At 45.3% G+C, this 22,025-nt stretch overlaps 1 protein-coding gene and 1 non-coding gene across 3 annotated transcripts in view; one reads left to right on the plus strand and one right to left on the minus strand.

Moving 5' to 3' along the window:
• Positions 1–21,174, plus strand: part of DCAF7 (DDB1 and CUL4 associated factor 7) — a 44,253-nt gene extending 23,079 nt beyond the window's left edge. The window contains exons 2-8 of one of the 2 annotated variants that reach the window (XR_008653072.2): positions 5,947–6,105; positions 7,122–7,233; positions 7,613–7,731; positions 11,293–11,502; positions 13,040–13,157; positions 16,846–17,083; positions 21,111–21,174. Coding sequence is in view for 1 of the 2 variants with exons in the window: in XM_055256379.2 (XP_055112354.1) it covers positions 5,947–6,105; positions 7,122–7,233; positions 7,613–7,731; positions 11,293–11,502; positions 13,040–13,157; positions 16,846–17,018 (891 nt within the window). In the remaining variant the exon portion in view is untranslated. Of the gene's footprint in view, positions 1–5,946; positions 6,106–7,121; positions 7,234–7,612; positions 7,732–11,292; positions 11,503–13,039; positions 13,158–16,845 lie in introns of both variants that reach the window. The other variant, XM_055256379.2, reaches the window with a different exon arrangement.
• On the minus strand, positions 2,664–2,767 carry LOC129470799 (U6 spliceosomal RNA). The gene has a single exon (XR_008653328.1). It is a non-coding gene; the product is annotated as a U6 spliceosomal RNA (small nuclear RNA).
• Positions 21,175–22,025: the final 851 nt, after the last annotated feature.

Here is a 22,025-nt window from a genome sequence, read left to right on the forward strand (position 1 = left end):
CGTTTGCATAGTTAGGTGGTAAGAGTGTAAATTGCAAGGCAATTCAGAAAGTAGTGCTCTGCTCTATAGAAATAACTTACTAGTGCAGAAAAACATGATTAGGATATTCATCGAGGCATTGTTTTTCATAGGGAAAATGGGAAGTAGTCTAACTGTCTTGTGGGATTAAATACATTGTAATTTGGCTATCTTGTGGAATGCTATACAGTTGTGACAATTAGACAGATTTATTTGTATTGGCACCAGCATGAAAAAATTGTCATGCAGGATATGATTGGAAAAAATTTTAAAAATTTTTGAAAAGAGAAAAGATGGCCAGGCACGGTGGCCCATGCCTGTAATCCCAGCACTTTGGGAGGCCGAGGCTGGTAGATCACTTGAGGTCAGAAGTTCAAGACCAGCCTGGCCAACATGGTGAAGCCCTGTCTCTACTAAAAATACAAAAATTAGCCAGGTGCGATGGCAGGTGCCTGTAATCCCAGCTACTCGGGAGGCTGAGGCAAGAGAATCGCTTGAACCCAGGAAGTGGAGGTTGCAGTGAGCCGAGATCGCGCCACTGCACTGCGTGCAGTCTGGGCGACAAAGTAAGTCTCCATCTCAAAAAAAAAGAAAAAAAGAAAAAAAAAGAAGAAAATTGATATATTGTGTAAAGGAAGCGAGTTGCAGAATAGTATAATTATATTTATGTAAAGAAAATTTGTATCTGTAAATCTGTAGGCAAGATCTGGAAGTAGTTATAGCAAACCAAATGGCAATTACTGGTATAGAGGGATGGGGTGGCATTGAAAGAGGGACTTGCACTTTTAATTCTCTATACTTAGTACCTTAATTATTTACAGTTAGTATAAATTACTTCTGTAATGCTTAAAAATACTTAAAAACTATAAAGAACCAGGAGAAAAAAGAAAATGGTTATCTTTATGTGGTGGCATTTTAATTTTAATTTTTTGTGTGTGGGGGCAGTATTTTTTACAATGAAAAAGTTTTAATTTTCTAATTGGGGAAAATCATTTTTAAAAATTACATCAGGACTTGAATTTCATGAGCCTTTTCTGAACAATGAGGATGGCTTTTTTCTTGAATTCAGATTAAAAATTTAAGTCATTACCTCTTCTGAAAGCATTGAGAAGGTCAAGGAAAGATTGAATCTCAGCTATTTCCTGACTTCTCTCCTAGGTTAGGTACTATTGTTCAGAGATTGTCAAACTTTGCTGAAATCACATCACCAGGGGTGATGAATTCCTAAGAATAGAGAGTCCTGGGCCTCACTTGACACTTACTGAATCAGAATCTTAGGCTGGAGTTGAAGGCCTAGGAATGTAAACCTCTTCAGGCAAGTCTGATAGCTAAGTTGGAAAACCATTGCTGTAGGCAGTACAAGCAGAAGTAAGACACAGGCCTATATTTAAGGCATTTACTAAGTGAAATAGCACAAGACAGTAATGTCAGTGCTGTCATGAGGCACTATGGGATTAGTCACCAAACAGATGGTAGAGATAAGCACTGAAAGAAAGAGCACTGGACCAGGAAGACTGTGAATGCCTTATGAAGGAGGTAAGATGTCATAATATTCAAAGCTCATGTATTGAGTAAGACAGTTCTACACAGAGCTGTTACATACAACTCGAGGTAGGTACTGTGAATATCCTCACTTTACAGATTGGGAAACAAGATGAGCAGAGTTAAGTAACATGTCCAAAGTCTTACAGCTAGCAGGTGGTAAGTAGGGAGCCCTAGAAGCCCAATTCCACTGTGCTGTATTAACATTGGGCAGGATTTGGGTCAGTGGAAAGGAGGTATGAGGATTTTACAGGTATAGAGGGAAGTGTAAGGAAAGGGATGGGAAACAGTGACTAGATAAATGAAGGTGGAATATAAGGTAAGTTAGGGCTGGGTGGTAGAAAGCCTTGTTAGGCTAACAGGATCCCAAGTGTCAAATGCTCACAAGATCGGATATTTGAAGCTTGGGAGGAAATCTCTGATGACTTGAAAGACATTTTCTCTTCCAGTTGAACTTCACAGTGTTATCTGCAAAGTTAGAGAGAGATTTGAGGTTTCGTGCTCCCTTGTGTATCCACAGCACTTAAAACAGTGCCTGACTCCTAAGAGCTGTCCACTAAATACTTCTTGAATGAATATATAAATGAAATATCTGGCTCACAATCTACATCAGAGGCTTATTCTTTCTTTTTTCTTTGTTTTTTTGAGACAAGGCCTTGCTCTGTTGCCCAGGCTGCAGTGTGGTGGCGTGATCTCAGCTGACTGCAACCTCTACCTCCTAGGCTCAAACCATCCTCCCACCTCAGCTTCCCGATTAGCTGGGACTACAGGCATGCGCTACCATACCTGGCTAATTTTTGTATTTTTTGTAGAGACGAGGTTTCACCATGTTGCCTAGACTGGTCTCGAACTCCTGGGCTCAAGCGATCCATCCACCTTGGCCTCCCAAAGTGCTGGGACTACAGGTGTGAGCCACCACACCCAGCCTCAGAGGTTTATTCTTTCTTCTGCCCAATGAACCTGAGAATTTAGCCTTTCATGTTTTTGTTGTTGTTGTTGTGTGGGTACGTAATAGGTGTATGTATTTTGGTATAGGCATGCAAAACATAATAATCACAACTTGGAAAATTGGGTATCCATTGCCTCAAGCATTTATCCTTTGTGAAAATACAGAACACTTTACAAATTTCCGTGTCATCCTTGTGCAGGGGCCATGCTAACCTTTGTATAGTTCCGATTTGAGTACGTGTGCTGCTGAAGCAAGCACTCTCATCTGGGTTTTTTTTCCCCTTTCTCCTCCACAAAGGCTGATACCAAAAATTCCACGTTTCATCTAGAATCTTCCTTTATGTAATATTTTCTGGCTGGGCGTGGTGGCTTATGCCTGTAATCCCAGCACTTTGGGAGGCCAAGGCGGGTGGATCACCTGAGATCAGGAGTTTGAGAGCAGCCTGACCGACATGGTGAAACCCCATCTCTACGAAAAATACAAAAAAAATTAGTTGGGTGCAGTGGCATCTGCCTGTAATCCCAGCTACTTGGGAGGATGAGGCAGGAGAATCGCTTAAACCTGAGAGGCTGAGGTAGCAGTGAACCAAGATCGCGCCATTGCACTCCAGCCTGGGTGACAAGAGTGAAAATCCGTCTCAAAAAAAAAAAAACAAAACATTCCGCGAAGGTCAGAATGTCAACTTTTTAGTTCCATGTAAAAACTGTTCATTTGGTCACAGTCCCTCTTGCAGCCATTCCTGGTTATCCCTTGCCATTCTCACTATCCCTTAATTTTTCCCCTGTTCCCCTCTGGGCTCACTGCCTCCAGGCACCTCCTTGATCCAGTCTGTCCTGTCCAGCACTACCAGATGTGTGGTCCTCAGAGGCCTTGTAATCATACCACTGTCTTCTCAGACGCCTTCATTGGGGGAAGGCCATGGTTGCTTTTGGTGACTTCCAGCCTACCCTCAGCACACCTTCCCAGCCCCATCTCCACTGCACTCCCACGTGGCTCTCTCAAACAGGCCTGCCTGCTGCTATCAAATGGGTCATTTAGTTTGCCACCTTTGTATGTGTGACCCTTCTGTTCTACCTACCTGGGATGCCCTTCCCTTTCCTATTTGCCTACCCGGATCCTTCCTATTCTCCTTTGAAGACTCTGCTTAGATGCTAACTCCTCTTTTCCTCAGGTGCCCCATTTGAATTATTGCTGTTTTCTCTCAATTGTTGTAGATTATTATCGGTGTCATAAATAAGAAGCCAATCATGTATTACCTTGTGACATTACTTGCATTGCTATCTTAAGTGTTTTAGGGCACTGGGTTTTGTCTCCTTTTACATCTTTATACATTATCTCCCCTAACAATTATATGATTGTTGAAAGTCTGTGGGTGCTCCATAAAATGAATATTTAGACTTAGTCATATGGATTTTTAAGAGTTAAACATGGATGACAAGATCTATGAATATACATAGAAAAATCCTTAGGAATCTACAAAAAAGCTACTAAAACTAATAACTAATGTAGCAAAGTTATAGAAGCCAAGATTAATGTACAAAATCAGTTGTATTTCTATATACAGTACCAGTGAACAATTGGAAATGGAATTTAAAACAATTTCATGGTCAAGCACAGTAGCTCATATGTGTAAGCCCAGCATACTGGGAAGCCAAAGTGGGTGGATCACTTGAGCCCAGGAGTTCAAGACCAGCCTGGGCAACATGGCAAAACCCTGTCTTTACAAAAAATACAAAAATTAGCTGGGTATGGTGGCTTGTACCTGTAGTCCCAGCTACTTGGGAGGCTGAGGTGGGAGGATCACTTGAGCCTGGAGGTAAAGGCTATGGTGAGCTGTGATCGAGCCACTACACTCCACCCTGGGTGACAGAGCAAGACCCTGTCTTAAAAATAATAAATAAAACACAATCTCATTTATAATAGCATAAAACTTATGTAGAAATCAAGTTAATGGGCCAGGCGCAGTAGCTGATGCCAGTAATCCCAGAACTCTGTCAGGCTGAGATGGGCAGATCACTTGAGGTCAGGAGTTTGAGACCAGCCTGGCCAACATGGTGAAACCCTGTCTCTACTAAAAAATACAAAAAATAAAAATAAAAATAAAAATTAGCCAGGCGTGGTCATGCACGCCTGTAATTCCAGCAACATGGGGGGCTGAGGCAGGAGAATCGCTTGAACCTGGGAGACGGAGGTTTCAGTAAGCAGAGATCATGCCTCTACACTCCAGCTGAGGCGACAGCGAGACTCAGTCTCGGAAAAAGAAATAAAGAAATAAAATTAATGAAAGAATCGTAAGAAGTACACTGAAAACTTTCAAACATTGCTGAAAGAAATTAAAGAAGGCAGCCGGGCGCGGTGGTTCACGCCTGTAATCCCAGCACCCTAGGAGGGCGAGACAGGCAGATCACTTGAGGCCAGGAGTTAGAGACCCATTGAGCCAGATTGAGTTTGACAGCAAAGATTGGAAGTTAATGGTGGGCTAAAATTGAGTCTAAGAAAAAGTGATCAGAGTTAGGTGGGACTTTCTCATCAATGGCACCCACTTTTTTTTTTTTTTTGCCAGTCACAGTGGTTTGGGCTCTCAGACGGTCATTTGACATACCTTTATGTGTAAACATAATGAGCCAGTGTTGAGTTTGGGGTTGGTGAGGGTTGTGCACTATTGGATTTTTAAGTGAGCATTAGTTTGTTTAATGAAATTGCAAAGGGTGTTTCATATTCCTGGCCCCTGAGCACCAAATGTCCTCAGCACTTCAGTCATTGTGGCAGCCAAAACCACCCCTGGTCATTTTCAAATACCTCAGGGGTTTTGGGGGAAGGTGTGCCTGGCTGGGCGGATAGTGCACTTATGTAGTTGGAGTCAAGAATGCAGACTTGAGTCAGAAAACCTGTAATCAAATCTTGTCTCTGTCTCCTACTGGCTTTGCAGTGTTGAGTGTAACCACCCCTTTGAGTCTGGGTGTCCTTGTCTGCCAGAGGATGGTTGGACTAGATGCCCTCTCATGGCAATCGTTTTTGATTCTGCAGTTTAGTGTAGTACGGTGTCAAGACTTCTGTCACTGGCCAGGCATGGTGACTCATGTCTGTAATCCCAGCACTTTGGGAGGCTGAGGTGGGAGGATCACTTGAGCTCAGGAGTTCAAGGCCAGCCTGGGCAACATGTGAGGCTTGTCTCTACAAAAAATGAACAAAATTAGCTGTGTCTGGTGATGCATGCCTCTAACCCCAGCTACTTGAGAGGCTGAGGTGGAAGGATCACTTGAGTCTGGGAGGTGGAGTCTGCATTGAGCTGTGGTTGTACCACTGCACTCCAGCCTGAGCAACAGAGCAAGATCTTGTCTTAAAAAAAAAAAAAACCTCTGTCACTGACCAGGGATCTAATGTATTTGCTGTACTGCTCACAAATGCTTATGTGGCTCGACTTTGGTATGTTACAGGTTCAGCTTGTTGGTTTAGATGAGGAGAGTTCAGAGTTTATTTGCAGAAACACCTTTGACCACCCGTACCCCACCACAAAGCTCATGTGGATTCCTGACACAAAAGGTGTCTATCCAGACCTACTGGCAACAAGTGGCGACTATCTCCGTGTGTGGAGGGTAAGCGGATGCTTTATTAGCAGCCAGACAAGTGGGCTTTCTCAGCCTCAGCTGTTAGCAGTGAGAAGTCACAGAACAGACAGGGGTCAGAGGCAGCGAGTGTCACTACAGCATGGGAGAAGCAAGCGAAGCTTAAATGGACTGACCTCATTTGGCTCAGCAGATTTTCTAGTAAATCAAGTCAAGATTCCATGAAGTCTGGCCAGGCGCGGTGGCTCACACCTGTAATCCCAGCACTTTGGGAGGCCGAAGCGGTAGGATCACGAGGTCAGAGGATTGAGACCATCCTGGCTAACACGGTGAAACCCCATCTCTACTAAAAATACAAAAAATTAGCCGGGCGAGGTGGCTGGCGCCTGTAGTCCCAGCTACTCGGGAGGCTGAGGCAGGAGAATGGCGTGAACCCTGGGGGCGGAGCCTGCAGTGAGCAGAGATCGTGCCACTGCACTCCAGCCTGGTTGACAGTGAGACTCCGTCTCAAAAAAAAAAAAAAAAAGATTCCATGAAGTCTGGCTTCTGGCTGCAGTCAGCTCAGTCAACCCGAGGTGACAATGACAGCCTTCAGTGGAGGTGGGAATACTTGGAACTCATATTCTGTTTGCAGCCAAGGTATTTTTGAGTAAACTAAATGAAATACCAGGCCAGTGATTCTGATAAAGTGTGTGAGTGGATCTTGGAGGCTTCCCTCCACCCTCAGCTGAGCTCATCAGCAGCAGCGTCCTCTGTAGCATGGGCGTGGCCTTAGTACACCTGTGCAGAGGTTCCAGGCTGGGCAAAGTGAGAAGACCTCTCCTCTAGGAAGGTGCAGGGATGAAAATGTAGAAAACAAAGCTGGGCAGAGGAGAAAGTATGGGAAAAAGTAGCATTCAGGGAGTCCTGGGTTTATTACTGTTTTTGATAAAAATGTTTTCCCCTCATGTCTTATGTTTGCTAAGATATTTTCTAAACGGATTTTTTAAAAGACTTTTTATGAGGATAAGACTGGCTGATTTTTTTAAAAATTCTTGTTCCTTCAGGTTGGTGAAACAGAGACCAGGCTGGAGTGTTTGCTAAACAATAATAAGAACTCTGATTTCTGTGCTCCCCTGACCTCCTTTGACTGGAATGAGGTGGATCCTTATCTTTTAGGTAAGGGAGTTAGGGAGTATGTATTTCAGCTGGAAGAAGCCAAAATACATTTTCTCGGATGTCACACTGGGCCATACATCATCCTAGAACAAGGCTCAGTGGGAAGTAGGCTAGGCATGGAATGTGGTTATTTATTAATTCCTTTGTGTGGGTGAGCTTTCTGTGTGTGTAGATCTTGTCTCTCCAGTTAGAATCTAAGGTCCTACGGTGAGGACTAAAGACTTGACTTCCTCTGTGGCTCTGCCGGTAGCCCCCACCTTGTTTTCTGTGGTCTTTATGGTATGCTGCTCCCTGGGCTGAGCAAATGAGTAGACACAGGAGGGAAGCTTGCCTGAGAACCTTGGTCCCATCAGCCCTGACTTGCACTGATTGTTTGCAGGTACCTCAAGCATTGATACGACGTGTACCATCTGGGGGCTGGAGACAGGGCAGGTGTTAGGGCGAGTGAATCTTGTGTCTGGCCACGTGAAGACCCAACTGATCGCCCATGACAAAGAGGTAACGATGCTTTTCCATTTCGTCTTTCCCCAAATGCTTCCTGTGCCTTCCGCACAGGAAGAGGTCAGATTGTTCTCTCATTGTTCTGCAACTTATGTAGAAAATCGTAACATAACATCTTCTTGTCTAAATTGACCATAGTAATGTATCAAAAACGGGAAAACAACACTATTGTAAACTAATGCTTTTATTGGCTAATGTAAATGACTTATTCTACGGTCTGTCATTGTTCTTTTCATGCCGGAGGTTGGTTTTTTTAAATAACAAAGTCTCTTATAGAGGAGCTGGGAACTGATGTGATTAAAAAATAACTTTGGAGTAATACTTACTTTGAAACAGATTAGATTTGGGGAGGAAGGAAGGGAGACAGGAAGAGAAAAAATTTTCTGAGAGACAAACCTAATTATTCATTTTTCTCTATAAATGTTTTACCAAATCCTAGTATGTTCACTTAATCTTTATACTTTCATTACCGTTGGCAATGGAATATATTTTACTTTGATGGTGGTGCTTCTGTGTTTATTGGGAAAACTGAGGAGAGCTATTTGTGATTGCTTTTTTTTTTTTTTTTTTTTTTTTTTTTTTTTTGAGACAAAGTTTTCCTCTTGTTGCCCAGGCTGGAGTGCAATGTTGCAATCTGGGCTCACTGCAACCTCCGCCTTCCGGGTTCAAGCGATTCTCCTGCCTCGGCTTCCAGAGTAGCTGGGATTACAGGTGTCCGCAACCACGCCTGGCTAATTTTTGTATTTTTTAGCAGAGACGGGGTTTCACCATGTTGGCCAGGATGGTCTCGAGCTCCTGACCTCAGGTGATCCACCCACCTTGGCCTCCCAAAGTGCTGGGATTACAGGCGTGAGCCACCGCACCCAGCTAATTGCATTTTAATCAAAGCATTCTTCTCAGTGATTTTGGAAAATCCCCATAAGTCTTTTCCTCCTAGAGCCGTTGCATGCTCCTGGTACTCTCATCTCCTGTGGGTATTATTTCCTGTTCTTTTCTACCTTACCCTGCATAGCTAGGGGTATTAATATCTATACAGATAAAAAGAATGCCTTGACCTTAGGTCAGAAACTTGAGGTTGTCAACAGCAAAAGAAGATGTGACCCAGGTTATCATTCTTAGTAAGGGGTTGTCTTTGGCTTTCTATACTCCTAAGGGTAAGCCCTGTTACAAGACTTCTTGAGTTGACTGCTGCTAAACCAGGGGTCAAATGAAGAGTTTGTCCCACAGAGAGGACCAGTAAGGAACTTCTGGAAACCCTCTTGGCATCAAGTTGAACAAGTTGCTACATTTTAGTTATATGACAACTTAGCCTGCTGTTGTCTGTTAGGTCCAACCCAGAAAATTGGAACTACTCTTAAGTATTTGAACTGCGGGGATTTAATCCAGGGGCTGCTTATACAGAAGATGGTAAAGCTGAGAAGCCACATAGGTAGCAGTGAGGTCATCCATAGAATGGAAGCAGCAGGAAGCTGCAGCTGCCTATAGGCCAGAGGGACCATGGGAGGAGGCAGGGTTCCTGGAGCCCAGGGGCTGGATTTACCTGTCAGAGACGCTTCTAGGAACAGAGAGAGGGGAGGAGAAATACCTTAGCTTCTCCCTGCCTCCCATCATCCATTTTCCCACCAAAGCCTCTCATGGCTGAACCAGCCAGGAACAGCCAGCAGATCTGAGACCCTGCCAAATGCACGCTGTAGGAATCAGTTCTCTTGTGACACAGAGAAGAGCAGGGAGAAAGGCCAGGAATGGATCTTGACAGCAGACAGGCCTGGACCGGCAGCCTTGTCTTGAAGGAATAAACCTGAGAAAGGATAGTGGCTCTAGAGAAACAGTAATAGCACCTTTCTAGCACCTTTGATTTTTCTCAGTCCACCTTTCTCTAGGAAAAGACTTGTTTGGAAGGCTCTCCAAACCTGGCAGATTAGTGTAAAAGAGGGTTTGGTGTACTTGGGAGTTGTCACCTTCCCTTGGTTTCCCAGTGAACCATGCTAGTGGAGCACTGAAGGAGCAGTCACTTAGAGCTGAAAGAGCATTACACACTCGGCCACACTGCCCATGGCACCTGTGGGATCTCTGTCCCTGAGGGTTACCAGGAGCTGGCATCGGGGGGTATACATATTGATCAACATGGCTGTGCCTTAAAGCAGCTGTACAGTACTAGACAAAGCCTCGATCTGTCAGGCATGTCAGGCCTGAGTGCCTCCTTGTTGATGACTGGCCCGGTCCCTTTTGAACCACTTCTACTTCCTGCCATAGAAAGACAAGCATAATTTCTACATAGCCAGAATAAAAAGGAATTCATGAGGTTAAACAGCAATAGATGCTCATTTGGCAGTGTCCCTCAGTAGGCAGAACCTCAACACTGGAGCTTCAATTCTAGTCATGTCTCCCCAGAAGTCAGCTGTCATTAGCCCCAGAAGATGAGTTTTGTTTGGCATTAGTTTTTCTGTTTCTGTCTCTACTTGTCTGTCTCTGGCTCTCTCTTCGTCCCTCTTCGTCCTCTTTTTTTTTTTTTTTTTTTTTTTTTTTTTTTTTTTTTTTAAAGACAGAGTTTCACTCTGTCCGAGGCTGGAGTGCAGTGGCGCGACCTCGGCTCACTGTAATCTCTGCCTCCCAGGTTCAAGCGATTCTCCCGCCTCAGCCTCCTGAGTAGGTGGGATTACAGGTGCCAGCCACCACGCCCATCTAATTTTTTTGTATTTTTAGTAGAGATGGGGTTTCACCATGTTGGCCTGGATGGTCTTGATCTCTTGACCTCATGATCCGCCTGCCTCAGCCTCCAAAAGTGCTGGGATTACAGGTGTGAGCCACCGCACCCAGCCTTCGTCCTGTCTCTGAAGCTCTCCATTGCTCTCTGCCTCTGTTTCCTGATAGACGTTAGTGATATGCAATGTTTGCAGCAAATAAAAGCAGAAAACAGTGATTCAGAACCTAAATTGATTCACTTATGATCACAAACCAACTAGGAGAAGAAACAACATGTCCTAGGACAAGAGGATGCTACTAAACCTATTTGTGAATACAGGAACATCTACGCCTCCCATGACTCAAAATTTCTGTTATCTCTTTCTTGCAAATGAGTCTCAGGTCCAGGTTTCACAGTAGAATCAGCTTGGCTGCTATTAAGTGGCCACAGGAGGGCTGCTTTCACCTCTGTGATTGATGATCTAGGCCTTAGTGGGCTCATAGACCTGCCTCTGATTGTGCACAAGGCCCAGGAAATAAATGTCTCATTCTTGCTGTGTGGCAGAAGACAGCCACTGTTCTGTTGGTCAGCAGGGTATGTGCCTTTGTTTTATCACAGGGGTTGGAGGAAGAAGACTTGGAAAGCAGAAATGTGGGAAGAAGCCAGCCAATTTCTATAGCAGAATGATCTTCCATCTTTGGGAAGCCACTGATTATTAGAGCTCTCGGGTTTCAGTACTCACACTGTTTGGGCTTCATTTACCTGCTTCTGTGTCATGAGTGAGGTTTAGATGAACTGGACGTGGCAGATTTCCCTCCTATAGGAAGAAGAGGTAATGGATCTGAATCTGACTGGAGCTTCTTGTTCACCAACAGGTCTATGATATTGCTTTTAGCCGGGCCGGAGGTGGCAGGGACATGTTTGCCTCTGTGGGTGCTGATGGTTCAGTGCGGATGTTTGACCTCCGCCATCTAGAACACAGCACCATCATTTACGAAGACCCACAGCATCACCCACTGCTTCGCCTCTGCTGGAACAAGCAGGACCCTAACTACCTGGCCACCATGGCCATGGATGGAATGGAGGTGAGTACTCCCCTCAGGCTGCCATGGGCCCTTCCTAACTCCAGCACTGCTTAGTATATCTAGAAGGCTGGTTCTCAACTGGAGCAGTTTGGCCCCCAGAGTCTCTTTGGGAATGTCTGGAGGCCTTTTTGATTGTCACAGCTCTGGAGACGCAGTTGGTACTATGGCATCTGGGGGTAGAGACCAGGGAGGCTGCTAAATATCCTACAGTGCCCAGGACAGTCCCCCAGCAAAGTATATCCTACCTAAAATGACAGCAGTCCCGGGACTGAGAAAGCCTAATCTGGAATAAGAATTACTTGTTAAGAACTTTTAATTTTTGAAGAGTTTGAGTTAGAGCCAGGAAAAGCAATATTTAAAGCGTAAACCAAATCGTATGTGCCTTTGGTGCTGAGTGAAAAAGCAGATTTTCCCTTCTGTAGTCTGGACAGATTCATCTAGCTTTAGCAAACAGATGTAGAAATGGCAGCTCTCTGGCCAGGCGCTCTGGCTCACGCCTGTAATCCCAATACTTTGGGAGGCCAACGCGGGTGGATCACGAGGTCAAGAGATCGAGACCATCCTGGCCAACATGGCGAAACCTCGTCTCTACTAAAAATACAAAAATTAGCTGGGCGTGGTGGCGTACGCCTGTAGTTCCAGCTATTTGGGAGGCTGAGGCAAGAGAATCGCTTGAACCTGGTAAGCAGAGGTTGCAGTGAGCCAAGATCATGCCATTGTACTCCAGCCTGGGAGATAGAGCAAGACTCCGTCTAAAAAAAAAAAAAAAAAAAAAAAAAATGCCAGGCATGGTGGCTCACACCTGTAATCCCAGCACTTTGGGAGGCCAAGGTGGGCAGATCACAGGTCAGGAGATCGAGACCATCCTAGCTAACATGGTGAAACCCCGTCTCTACTAAAAAAAATACAAAAAATTAGCCAGGCGTGGTGGCGGGCACCTGTAGTCCCAGCTACTCAGGAGGCTGAGGCAGGAGAATGGCTTGAACCCAGGAGGCGGAGCTTGCAGTGAGCAGAGATCACGCCACTGCACTCCAGCCTGGGCAACAGAGCAGGCTCTGTCTCAAAAAAAAAAAAAAAAAAAAAAAAAGAAAGAAAAACAAAACAAATGGCAGCTCTCTCTAGTCCGTTACTTGATAAAAGAGGTGAATTGTGGGTGGGGAGAATGCATTGGTTGTCCTTGGTTTGGTGGTGCTAGCACCTCAGATTCTGCTTTGGCTGGGCTCTCATTCCATTCATCTGAGATGCATAGAATTCTTACCACATGCGCCCACTGGGACCCAGGATTAACCAGACTCCTATTGCCTGCTTCTGCATCTCCCCTATCAGTCTAAAGGCCCAGTGTTGCTCAAGATAGAGACTGTAAGCTACCCGTGTCCTTTGTCTTCTTTTCCCTCAATCCTATGGAAATCTTGTCTCTAGTTCTTTAAATCCACAAATGAAAATTATGCCTAAAAAGATTTTTGCATGTGGATAGTATTTTTTGTTTTTTTCTGTGAAACTCTGATGATCCCAGGCCTTTTACTTGTTATTTCCGCAGGTGGTGATTCTAGATGTCCGGGTTCCCTGCACACCTGTCGCCAGGTTAAACAACCATCGAGCATGTGTCAATGGCATTGCTTGGGCCCCACATTCATCCTGCCACATCTGCACTGCAGGTAATCATGGTGGGGAGAAAGAAATCTGGGAGGGATGGAGGAAATCTGTTCTCTTGGCTCCTTAGAATTGTAGTTGTTACTGTTTTCTAAGGACAGTCTTGAGAGATTTATACAAAATGACTAGTTGGAGCCTCTCCACACTTGTGAAATTCAATCAGTACAAATTTTTAGACGATCTTGTACCCTCATGGACATCAGAACATCTTCCATATATGATTTACATCATGTGTCAGTTATAGGGCTGTGCCTTGTACTGTCCCCCTGAAATCTGGGTGGCACAGAGGACTCAATTCCAGGAATATGGGGAAAGGGAGGCATCCCTCATGGATGTAACAGAATCTCTGGGACTGAGAAGATCAACATCTCCATGGGACCTTTCAGGTTTCACTATAACAAACCCACAGTGAGCTCTGGATGCATCGGAGGGCCCCACAGAACTTTGCCTGGTTGTGGTTTGTGACTTGTGGTTTTCATTTCACTGTTGCCCAGACCAAAGCTAGCACCCCTTACTGGCTGGGCGCAGTGGCTCACGCCTATAATCCCAGCACTTTGGGAGGCTGAGGCAGGTGGATCACCTGAGGTCAGGAGTTCGTGACCAGCCTGACAAACATGGTGAAACCCTGTCTCTACTAAAAATACAAAAAAAATTAGCCAGGCGTGGTGGCACGCACCTGTAGTCCAAGCTACTCAGGAGGCTGAGGCAGGAGAAGCACTTGAACCCAGGAGGTGGAGGTTGCATTGACCGGAGATTACACCACTGCCCTCCAGCCAGGGCAACAGAGCAAGACTCTGTCTCAAAAAAAACAAAAAACAAAAAAAAAACTACCTCTTAAAAATATGTTGGGCCAGGCACAGCGTTTCAGGCCTGCAATTGCAGCACTTTGGGAGGCTAAAGTGGGAGGATTGATTGAGGCCAAGAGTTCGAGACCAGCCTGGGCAGTATAGTGAGACCTCATCTCTACAAAGAGTTAAAAAAAAAAACTATCTGGGTGTGGTGGTGAATTCCTGTAGTCCCAGCTACTTAGAGGCTGAGGTGAGAGGATTCCTTGAGCCCAGGAGTTTGAGGTTACAGTGAGCTATGATTGTGCCACTGTACTCCAGCCTGGGCAACCAAGCAAGACCCTGCCTCTAAAATAAATTTTAAAAAAAGAAAAGAAAGGCTGGGTGCGGTGGCTCACACCTGTAATACCAGCACTTTGGGAGGCCAAGGCAGGTGGATCACGAGGTCAGGAGATCAAGACCATCCTGGCCAACATGGTGAAACCCCATCTCTACTAAATACAAAAATTAGCTGGGCGTGGTGGCACGTGCCTGTAGTCCCAGCTACTCGGGAGGCTGAGGCAGGAGAATCGCTTGAACCCAGGAGGTGGAGGTTGCAGTGAGCTGAGATTGTGCCACTACCCTCCAGCCTGGTGACAGAGTGAGACTCCATCTCAAAAAAAGAAAAATATGCTGGTTGTCAATGCACTTTTATTGTAGAAATAATGCCAATCTGTTATTTAAATTGAAAACAGTACAGAAGCATGTTTAAGAGCAAGGTGAAGGTCATCTTTTCTCCTTCCTATATCATTTCTGCCTCCATCCCCCTCTGCATAGATGACCTCTATCAACAGGTAATGTGTCTCCTTCCAGACCCTTTTGGTATACTTTCAGGGATGTACATCCATGCCCCCAAATACAACTATATACTTCTTCCTTCTGCACTGATAGGATTCTGTCCTAGCCCTGTGGTGTTTTGCTCCTTAACTTTTTTAGTGTGTTTTTTTTCTTCTCCTCACTAATCAGGAGCCTTATAATGGATAAGGTTTGTTATGGAGCCCAAGAAGCAACGTACTCTGGTGTTTTTCTGCCATTTGAGCATTATTTGGAAGGCATGAAGCTTTTCCTGATTTTGGCCATCTGCTCGTGCCTGTATGTCTCCTTGAAGAGCAGCTGCGGGCCTGCTGCTGCCTTCTGTACCTCAGATTGTGGTCTTTCTTCATTATTCCCCTCTTTTTTTTTTTTTCCAGGGGTGTATATAGGGAGGGATAGAAGAAGCAGAAAAGAAAGGTGTCATCCATTATTCATGGAAAGCAGGACTGGCCCTGTAGAGGCCCCATTTTCTGCTCCTGGCTGCTGCCTTTGTCCGGCTCGCTGTTGTTTTGTGTGTTGCACCTGCCTTGAGCCCCTTCAACCGAAGGAGCTGTTGCTCAAGTGTGCTCGGTTGAGCATTGAGGAAAAGGAGCTTAGTGCTTTAGAGGTGCAATTCCCTGACCTCTTGGCATTGATCGTCCCTGGGAGAGGGATCTTGCACCTGGCCCAGACTATGCGGCCTTGGCAGGAGACTAGTATTGCCCACAATTAGCGTATTAGGGTTTAGTTTATTCAGATTTTCTGTGTATCTGAGACCAGCTTTCATCAGAATGCATGGCAGAGTCAGGGTACACTGCAGCTCTGAAGGCCATTGCCTTTTTTTTTCTTTTTTTAAAATTAACTTACTATTTTGATTATGAAAGTAATATAGGCCAGGTGCGGTGGTTCATGCCTGTAATCCCAGCATTTTGGGAGGCCGAGGCAGGAGAATTGCTTGAACCTGGGAGGCTTTGGTTACAGTGAGCCGAGATTGCACCATTGCACTCAAGCCTGGGCAACAGAACGAGACTCCATTTAAAAAAAAAAAAAAAAAGTAATATGAGCACATTACGGATCACTTAGGAACTAGAGAAAAGTAAACATAAATCCTAACCTTGCCATCTTAGTATTGCCATCATTCTCATTTTAATATATTTCCTTCTAGTTATTTTTCATGTGCTTTTATATATTTAAGGTGATTACCGTCTTTCCAGTGTTTCCCATAGCTATTTTCTTGGATTTATTTACTTATTTTTATTTTTATTTTTTTTTTGAGATGAAGTCTCACTCTGTCACCCATGCTGGAGTGCAGTGGTATGATCTCGGCTCACTGCAACCTCTGCCTCCCGAGTTCAAGCGATTCTCCTGCCTCAGCCATCCGAGTAGCTGGGATTACAGGTGTGCGCCACCACACCTGGCTAATTTGTATTTTTTTTTTTTTTTTTTTTTTTAGTAGAGATGTGGTTTCACCATGTTGGCCAGGCTGGTCTTGAACTCCTGACCTCAGGTGATCCGCCTGCCTCAGCCTTCCAAAGTGCTGGGATTACAGGTGTGAGCCACCATGCCTGGCCAGGAAAGAATTTTTTAACAGCACATATCAGCACCACTTTATCAGTCTTCTTCTATATAACACCTCACTGAAGTATTAATGTCCATCAAACGGAGAAGAAATGCTCTCATTATATTGAATGATCAGAGAAGGATCTTTGTAACCACTCAAGTATTTTAAGCGGCTGCAAATGACATGTTTGGTATCCCCTTGTCCACTCCTGATACCTGACCCAGATGAGAAAGACTCATTAGTGCAGTGGATAGAGCCTGGGGACATCTGGGAGATGGAGTCAGGGCCTCAGTTTGAGTTCTGGCTCTGCCACTCACTTGGCTGAATAGCTGTGTGATTTGGAACAAGTGCCTTAACATTTCTGAATCTCGATTTCCTCATTGATAAAATGGGGGCTTAAAATAGAACCGCCATCACGGGGGTGCTTTGTAAACTGTGACTTGCTCCTGAAATGCAGGGATCATCATCCTCATTGCCTCACTTGTGACCTTGCTTGCTGGCTTTCTTTGTCCCTAGCGGATGACCACCAGGCTCTCATCTGGGACATCCAGCAAATGCCCCGAGCCATCGAGGACCCTATCCTGGCCTACACAGCTGAAGGAGAGATCAACAATGTGCAGTGGGCATCAACTCAGCCCGACTGGATCGCCATCTGCTACAACAACTGCCTGGAGATACTCAGAGTGTAGTGTTGGTGCCGCTGTGCCCACGAGGCAGGGGCTTTTGTGTTTCCTGCCTCTGCCCCACCCCCAAAGTAAGAAGAAACATGTTTCCAGTGGCCAGTATGTCTTTCATTGCTTTGCACCCACTGTTACCAGAAGCTGCTCTAGGAGTTCCTGGCCAGTCACCCCGTCGCCCTCTGTGGCAGACTCAGTGCTGTGTGGCGCCTCAGCCCAGGGCTGAGTTTTAAGATTTTCTCTCCTTTCCTCTTCTCCTTTGGTTCCTCAATTAAAAACGTGTGTATATTTGTTTGTCAGGCGTTGTGTTGAGGAGCAGTTCATGCACTGGCTGTGTCTATTCCTCTGCCCAGGTGTCTGTGTGTTTGCTGCCCAAGGCAGCAGTCCACGTCTCATCCATGTCCATGTTCGTGTTAGCACTTACGTGGGAACAAATACCAATTTGTCTTTTCTCCTAGTATCAGTGTGTTTAACAAATTTTAACTTTGTATATTTGTTATCTATCAGGCTAATTTTTTTATGAAAAGAATTTTACTCTCCTCCTTCATTTCTTTGTCTTGTAGACCTCCCTCTTTGCACCTTCTTCTCTTCCCTCAGTGCCTGGAGCTGGTACTGGGCCCCTGGCCCCATGAGCAGTTTGCCTTCTTGAGTCACTGCCTGAGTAGTACATACCTGACCGGGAGTCCAAACCACCTTGGTGCTCTGAAGTCCACTCATCACACCTTTATTAGCCTGGCTCCTCTCAAGGGCACTCTGGGCTTCTAAACAGACATAGGAAGCCTCTGTTTACTCTGAAGCACCACTGTCCAGCCCCATTGGTTCCCACTGGGAGCATGGTAGAGCTGAGAGAGACAGGCTCTCAGGGTACCTGAGTTGAGGGGAATCGTTTCAGGAAGCTGAACTTCAAGCATATTTCCAGTACATTCTTTCAGAGTCTGTTTTTCCATCCAAATATAAGCCCCAGGCCATTCCACTTAGTGTCTTTTCAATGATAGGCAAGAATGATATCTGAGTTGAACTTCGGTGCTTCTGTTGGTTGAGTTTACTGTGCCTGGTGGTATATTGGGCATTCTTTGGATTGAGTGCTCTGAAGTGAGAGAGTCTTCCCGAGAGGCATCCTGTCTGTGCTTCCAACCCTGAACAAGACCTTACATGAGAGATGGACGGGTGGACTGCGGCAATCCTGGGCTGTCAAGTGGATAGATAACTAAAAAGCATTATACTGTGGGTAATGAAAAGGGAGAAAAAAAAAGAAGGAAAAGGAATTATAGACCCCCAGGGTCAGCCAGTTAAGAGCTCTACCCACACCTGTCAACCCCTCTCTCCCCCAGTTTAGGTTCTGAGCAGTATTGGACTTGTAGCCTGCAGTTGTCTTTTGACTTGCAGGCCACAGGTGTCTTTCCATTATGTGAATGAGTTTTATGGAGGGGCATGTGTGTGATTCCACCATTAGATGAGCCCTTAGGGCAGGCAGTTTGGGACGTGCTCTGGAGGGAAAGTTGGCTGGTTCCTTGCGCTCTGCTCCTACCTGAAGGTTTTTAAGTCCCTCTGAATTGCTCATCTGCGATTAGTAGAGTAGCAGGCCTGAAGGACGATGGTTTTGTCCTCTGGCTGTCACCTGCTTGAGAAGTAAAACAGTAACTTTGTTCTCCTGGGCCCTTAAGCTTTTTTGGTGAAGTCTTCCTTTTCAGAAGTAGATATCATTATATGCCAAAAGTCTAGCTCTTTGCTTTACCGTACAGGGACCTGTCCCAAAGAAAAAGGCTCTTTTTTTAGCCAGGGTATTTACCCTTCTACCCTTTTACTTTGTTGTTCTGATTTTAGGACTCTGGCTGGCCATGTGCTTGCAGTTGCCTCTCCTACATTTGCCACTGGATTTGCACTGCATCATTTGGAGATATAAAGCGAGCAGTTCTTGGTCAGAACCTTTCTCTGCTTTTCATTGTGTTTGATAATGGTTACTGGGTCCTTCTCTCAAGGGTAGCAAGGCCAAGCTGATGGCTGCTTGTTTAGGAGGCCATCAGTTCCTTGTGGAGAAGGGTCGGAAATGGAAGTCAGTGGTAGAAGGGGCTGGTCTGCTGGGCAGGGCTTACATCCACTGAGTTCTAAGATTCCTTTCCTGATCTGCACCTAAGCCTGGTCTGTACGGTGGAATTTGTCAGCTGGAACTCAGAAACAACAACTTGAAAAAAAAAATTAGGATATATTTGCATAGGATAGCTATTTACTCTGGAAACCAACAACTTTTGAGATTTCCCTTGCCCTGTGGACGCCCAGCCCCTGTCATCCTTCCTTAGGTCCTGCAGTACAGTCTTCCCCTGAATGCCACCGGGGACCCAGGGGAGACTCCACCCCCCTAAGCAAGCACACACATACTCACAGTTGATGAGTTGCTGGTCTTTGAGTCCCAGCTCTCTCACCCTCCCTTTACTCCACCAGCCCGACGACCCATGACTGAGGAGGGGATTTCTACAGTCTCAGGATTTAGAAAGCCTCTAAGCCAGCCATGCTCCAGAAAGCACAGATCTGTTGTAGTTGCAAAAACAACTCTCTGTAATTTGTTAAGGTTCTCAAATTGACAGCCAGCGAGACTGCCCTTATCCTGAGTCAGCCTTCCTGGGCCATAAATTGGGCATCCGTGATGCTAGGTAACTGTGGGAACAAGATGACAGCTCAGAGCAGCCATGGGTGATGTTTGGTGGTAAAAAACCTACAGGCGTTTGGGGTCCCATGATTGTTCCAGACCATGGCTCTTCCTGGTTGTGGGTTTGTTACAGAGCAGGAGAAGCAGAGGTTATTACAGTTATGCAGACTTTCCCCCTCCTTTTTCTCTTTTCTCTTCCGCTTGCTTTTCCACTGTTTCTTCCCTGCTGCCACCTGGGTCTTGAATTCCTGGGCTGTGAAGATATGGAGGAGCTGCAGGGTTTACCACATGTCGGGGGGCAGCCCAGTACTGTCCCTCTGCCTTCCCCACTTTGAGAATATGGCAGCCCCTTCCATTCCTGGCTTGGAGTAGGGGAGACCATTGAAGTAGAGGCCTCAAAGCAGACTTTTCCCTTTACTGTGTGTACTCCAGGACGAAGAGGGAAGATCATACTTAATACTTAGATTGGTCTTCCCAGGGAAGAGGGTGGAGCAGAGCAAAGTCACTGTGAACCCTGGGCCAGCTCCTGAGAGCGTCTCGTGTTGCAGAGCCTTGCCCACTTCACCCACCTGCACCTTCTCCTCTTCCCACAGTGTCACTGCTGCTAATGGTCAAAGTCAAATGTGTGGCCACATGGGATGGGCTAGGTCCTCTCAGGCTACTTTCTGGATGTCATTTTCAAAATATGGGAACATGCAGGTGCCTTCCCAAAGAGGCTTGGACTGGTATATCCAACCAGAAACAAATAAGCTAAAGAAAGTTTAAACTCAAGAAGAAAGATGTTGACAGTCTATGTAACAGCCGGAAAGTTTATAGGCACCCACCTTTGGGACAACCCAGTGATTATGAACATGTGATATCTACTATTTAAAAGAAATGTTCTCACCTTGGGTTGATTGTGGTATACCATGTGTTCTGAAAATTGTTGAGCTGAAGCTTTGAATCGATTTAGTTGAGTCTGACTCACTTGCTTTGGTTCCTGTGTATTTTATTACCCCTCTTGTCAGTGACTTTCCCTCCCTACCCCATCCAGAGTGAATTTGTAGCATGATTGTATAAACCTCTATGTAGAAAATGGAGATTTCTTGCTCTGAAATGTTAAGCTCTAACTGATCCATTTCTGTGCCCTTTAGCCTAGTTTGTCTGAACTTCCATTCTTGTTATATATTTAAACTTTTCCTCTATATTATAGGTTTTGTGGCATCCATGGTCAGGTGGAGAGGAAACTGCCCCTTGCAGAACTGTACTGTAATATTTTTCTTTTATAAATATTTTCACAGGACTGATTGTACACAGGGCTTGTAATAAAATTTTAACACTGTGCTGTGAAACAACTATGGGGAATCTCCATTGAAGGCTACTTCAAGGGCACCTGAAAGTGGAGTGTTATAGCTATGACTTTCTATTTCTTGTTTCCTAAGTAAATTAAACCTAATTTTCACCCTTTCATTCTGTTTCAGCCTCCTGTATAAGAAGTACCGTATTTTCTGCCCATCATACTTTGTAATAAAACTTGAACATGTATGGATTGACTGAATTTCTTTTTGTGACGAATTCAGTTCTTCCCATTTTGTCACTTTGGTCATGTTCCATAGACAGTGGCAGTGCCCCAGCCCAAGCCGGGCAGTCTACTCATCACCTTTTATATCCTGTTTGGTCATTCACTTGTTAATTCAGTGGAGCACCTCCTCTATACCAGGGGACATGGCCCTCAAGTTGGTTGCAGTCTACCAGAGGAGACATCTACATAAATACTTGTGGCCGGGCACAGTGGTCTGTGATCCCAGCTGAGGCATGGGGGTGGCTGAGGTGGGAGGATCACTTGAGGCCAGGAGTTCAAGACCAGCCTTGGCAACATAGCAAGACCCTGTCTCAATCAATCAGTAATTTTTATTAAAAAAAAATTTTTTTTTAGGCAGATTAAGATCTAAGACAAATCTTTTTTTTTTTTGCATTTCTTTTTTTTTTTTTTTTTGAGACGGGGTCTCGCTCTGTCACCCAGGCTGGAGTGCAGTGGCGCGATCTCGGCTCACTGCAACCTCTGCCTCCCGGGTTCAAGCGATTCTCTTGTCTCAGCCTCCCGAGTAGCTGGGACTACAGGCATGTGCCACCACGCCTGGCTAATTTTGTATTTTTAGTAGAGATGGGGTTTCATCATGTTGGTCAGGCTGGTCTCAAACTCCCGACCTCAGATGATCCACCCACCTCAGCCTCCCAAAGTGCTGGGATTACAGGTGTGAGCCACCGTGCCCGGCCAAGAATTTAAGTTTTATGAGTACCTGCTGGTCCTGTTGGAACTGTGCTGCTATATGGTCTGACAATGTATATTTTGTGAGAAATACATGAGTCCTGCTCTCTGGTTTTTAAGGAGAAAA

This window comes from Symphalangus syndactylus, chromosome 20 (assembly GCF_028878055.3).
Source record: "Symphalangus syndactylus isolate Jambi chromosome 20, NHGRI_mSymSyn1-v2.1_pri, whole genome shotgun sequence".
In the NCBI taxonomy this organism is placed as follows: Eukaryota; Metazoa; Chordata; class Mammalia; order Primates; family Hylobatidae; genus Symphalangus; species Symphalangus syndactylus.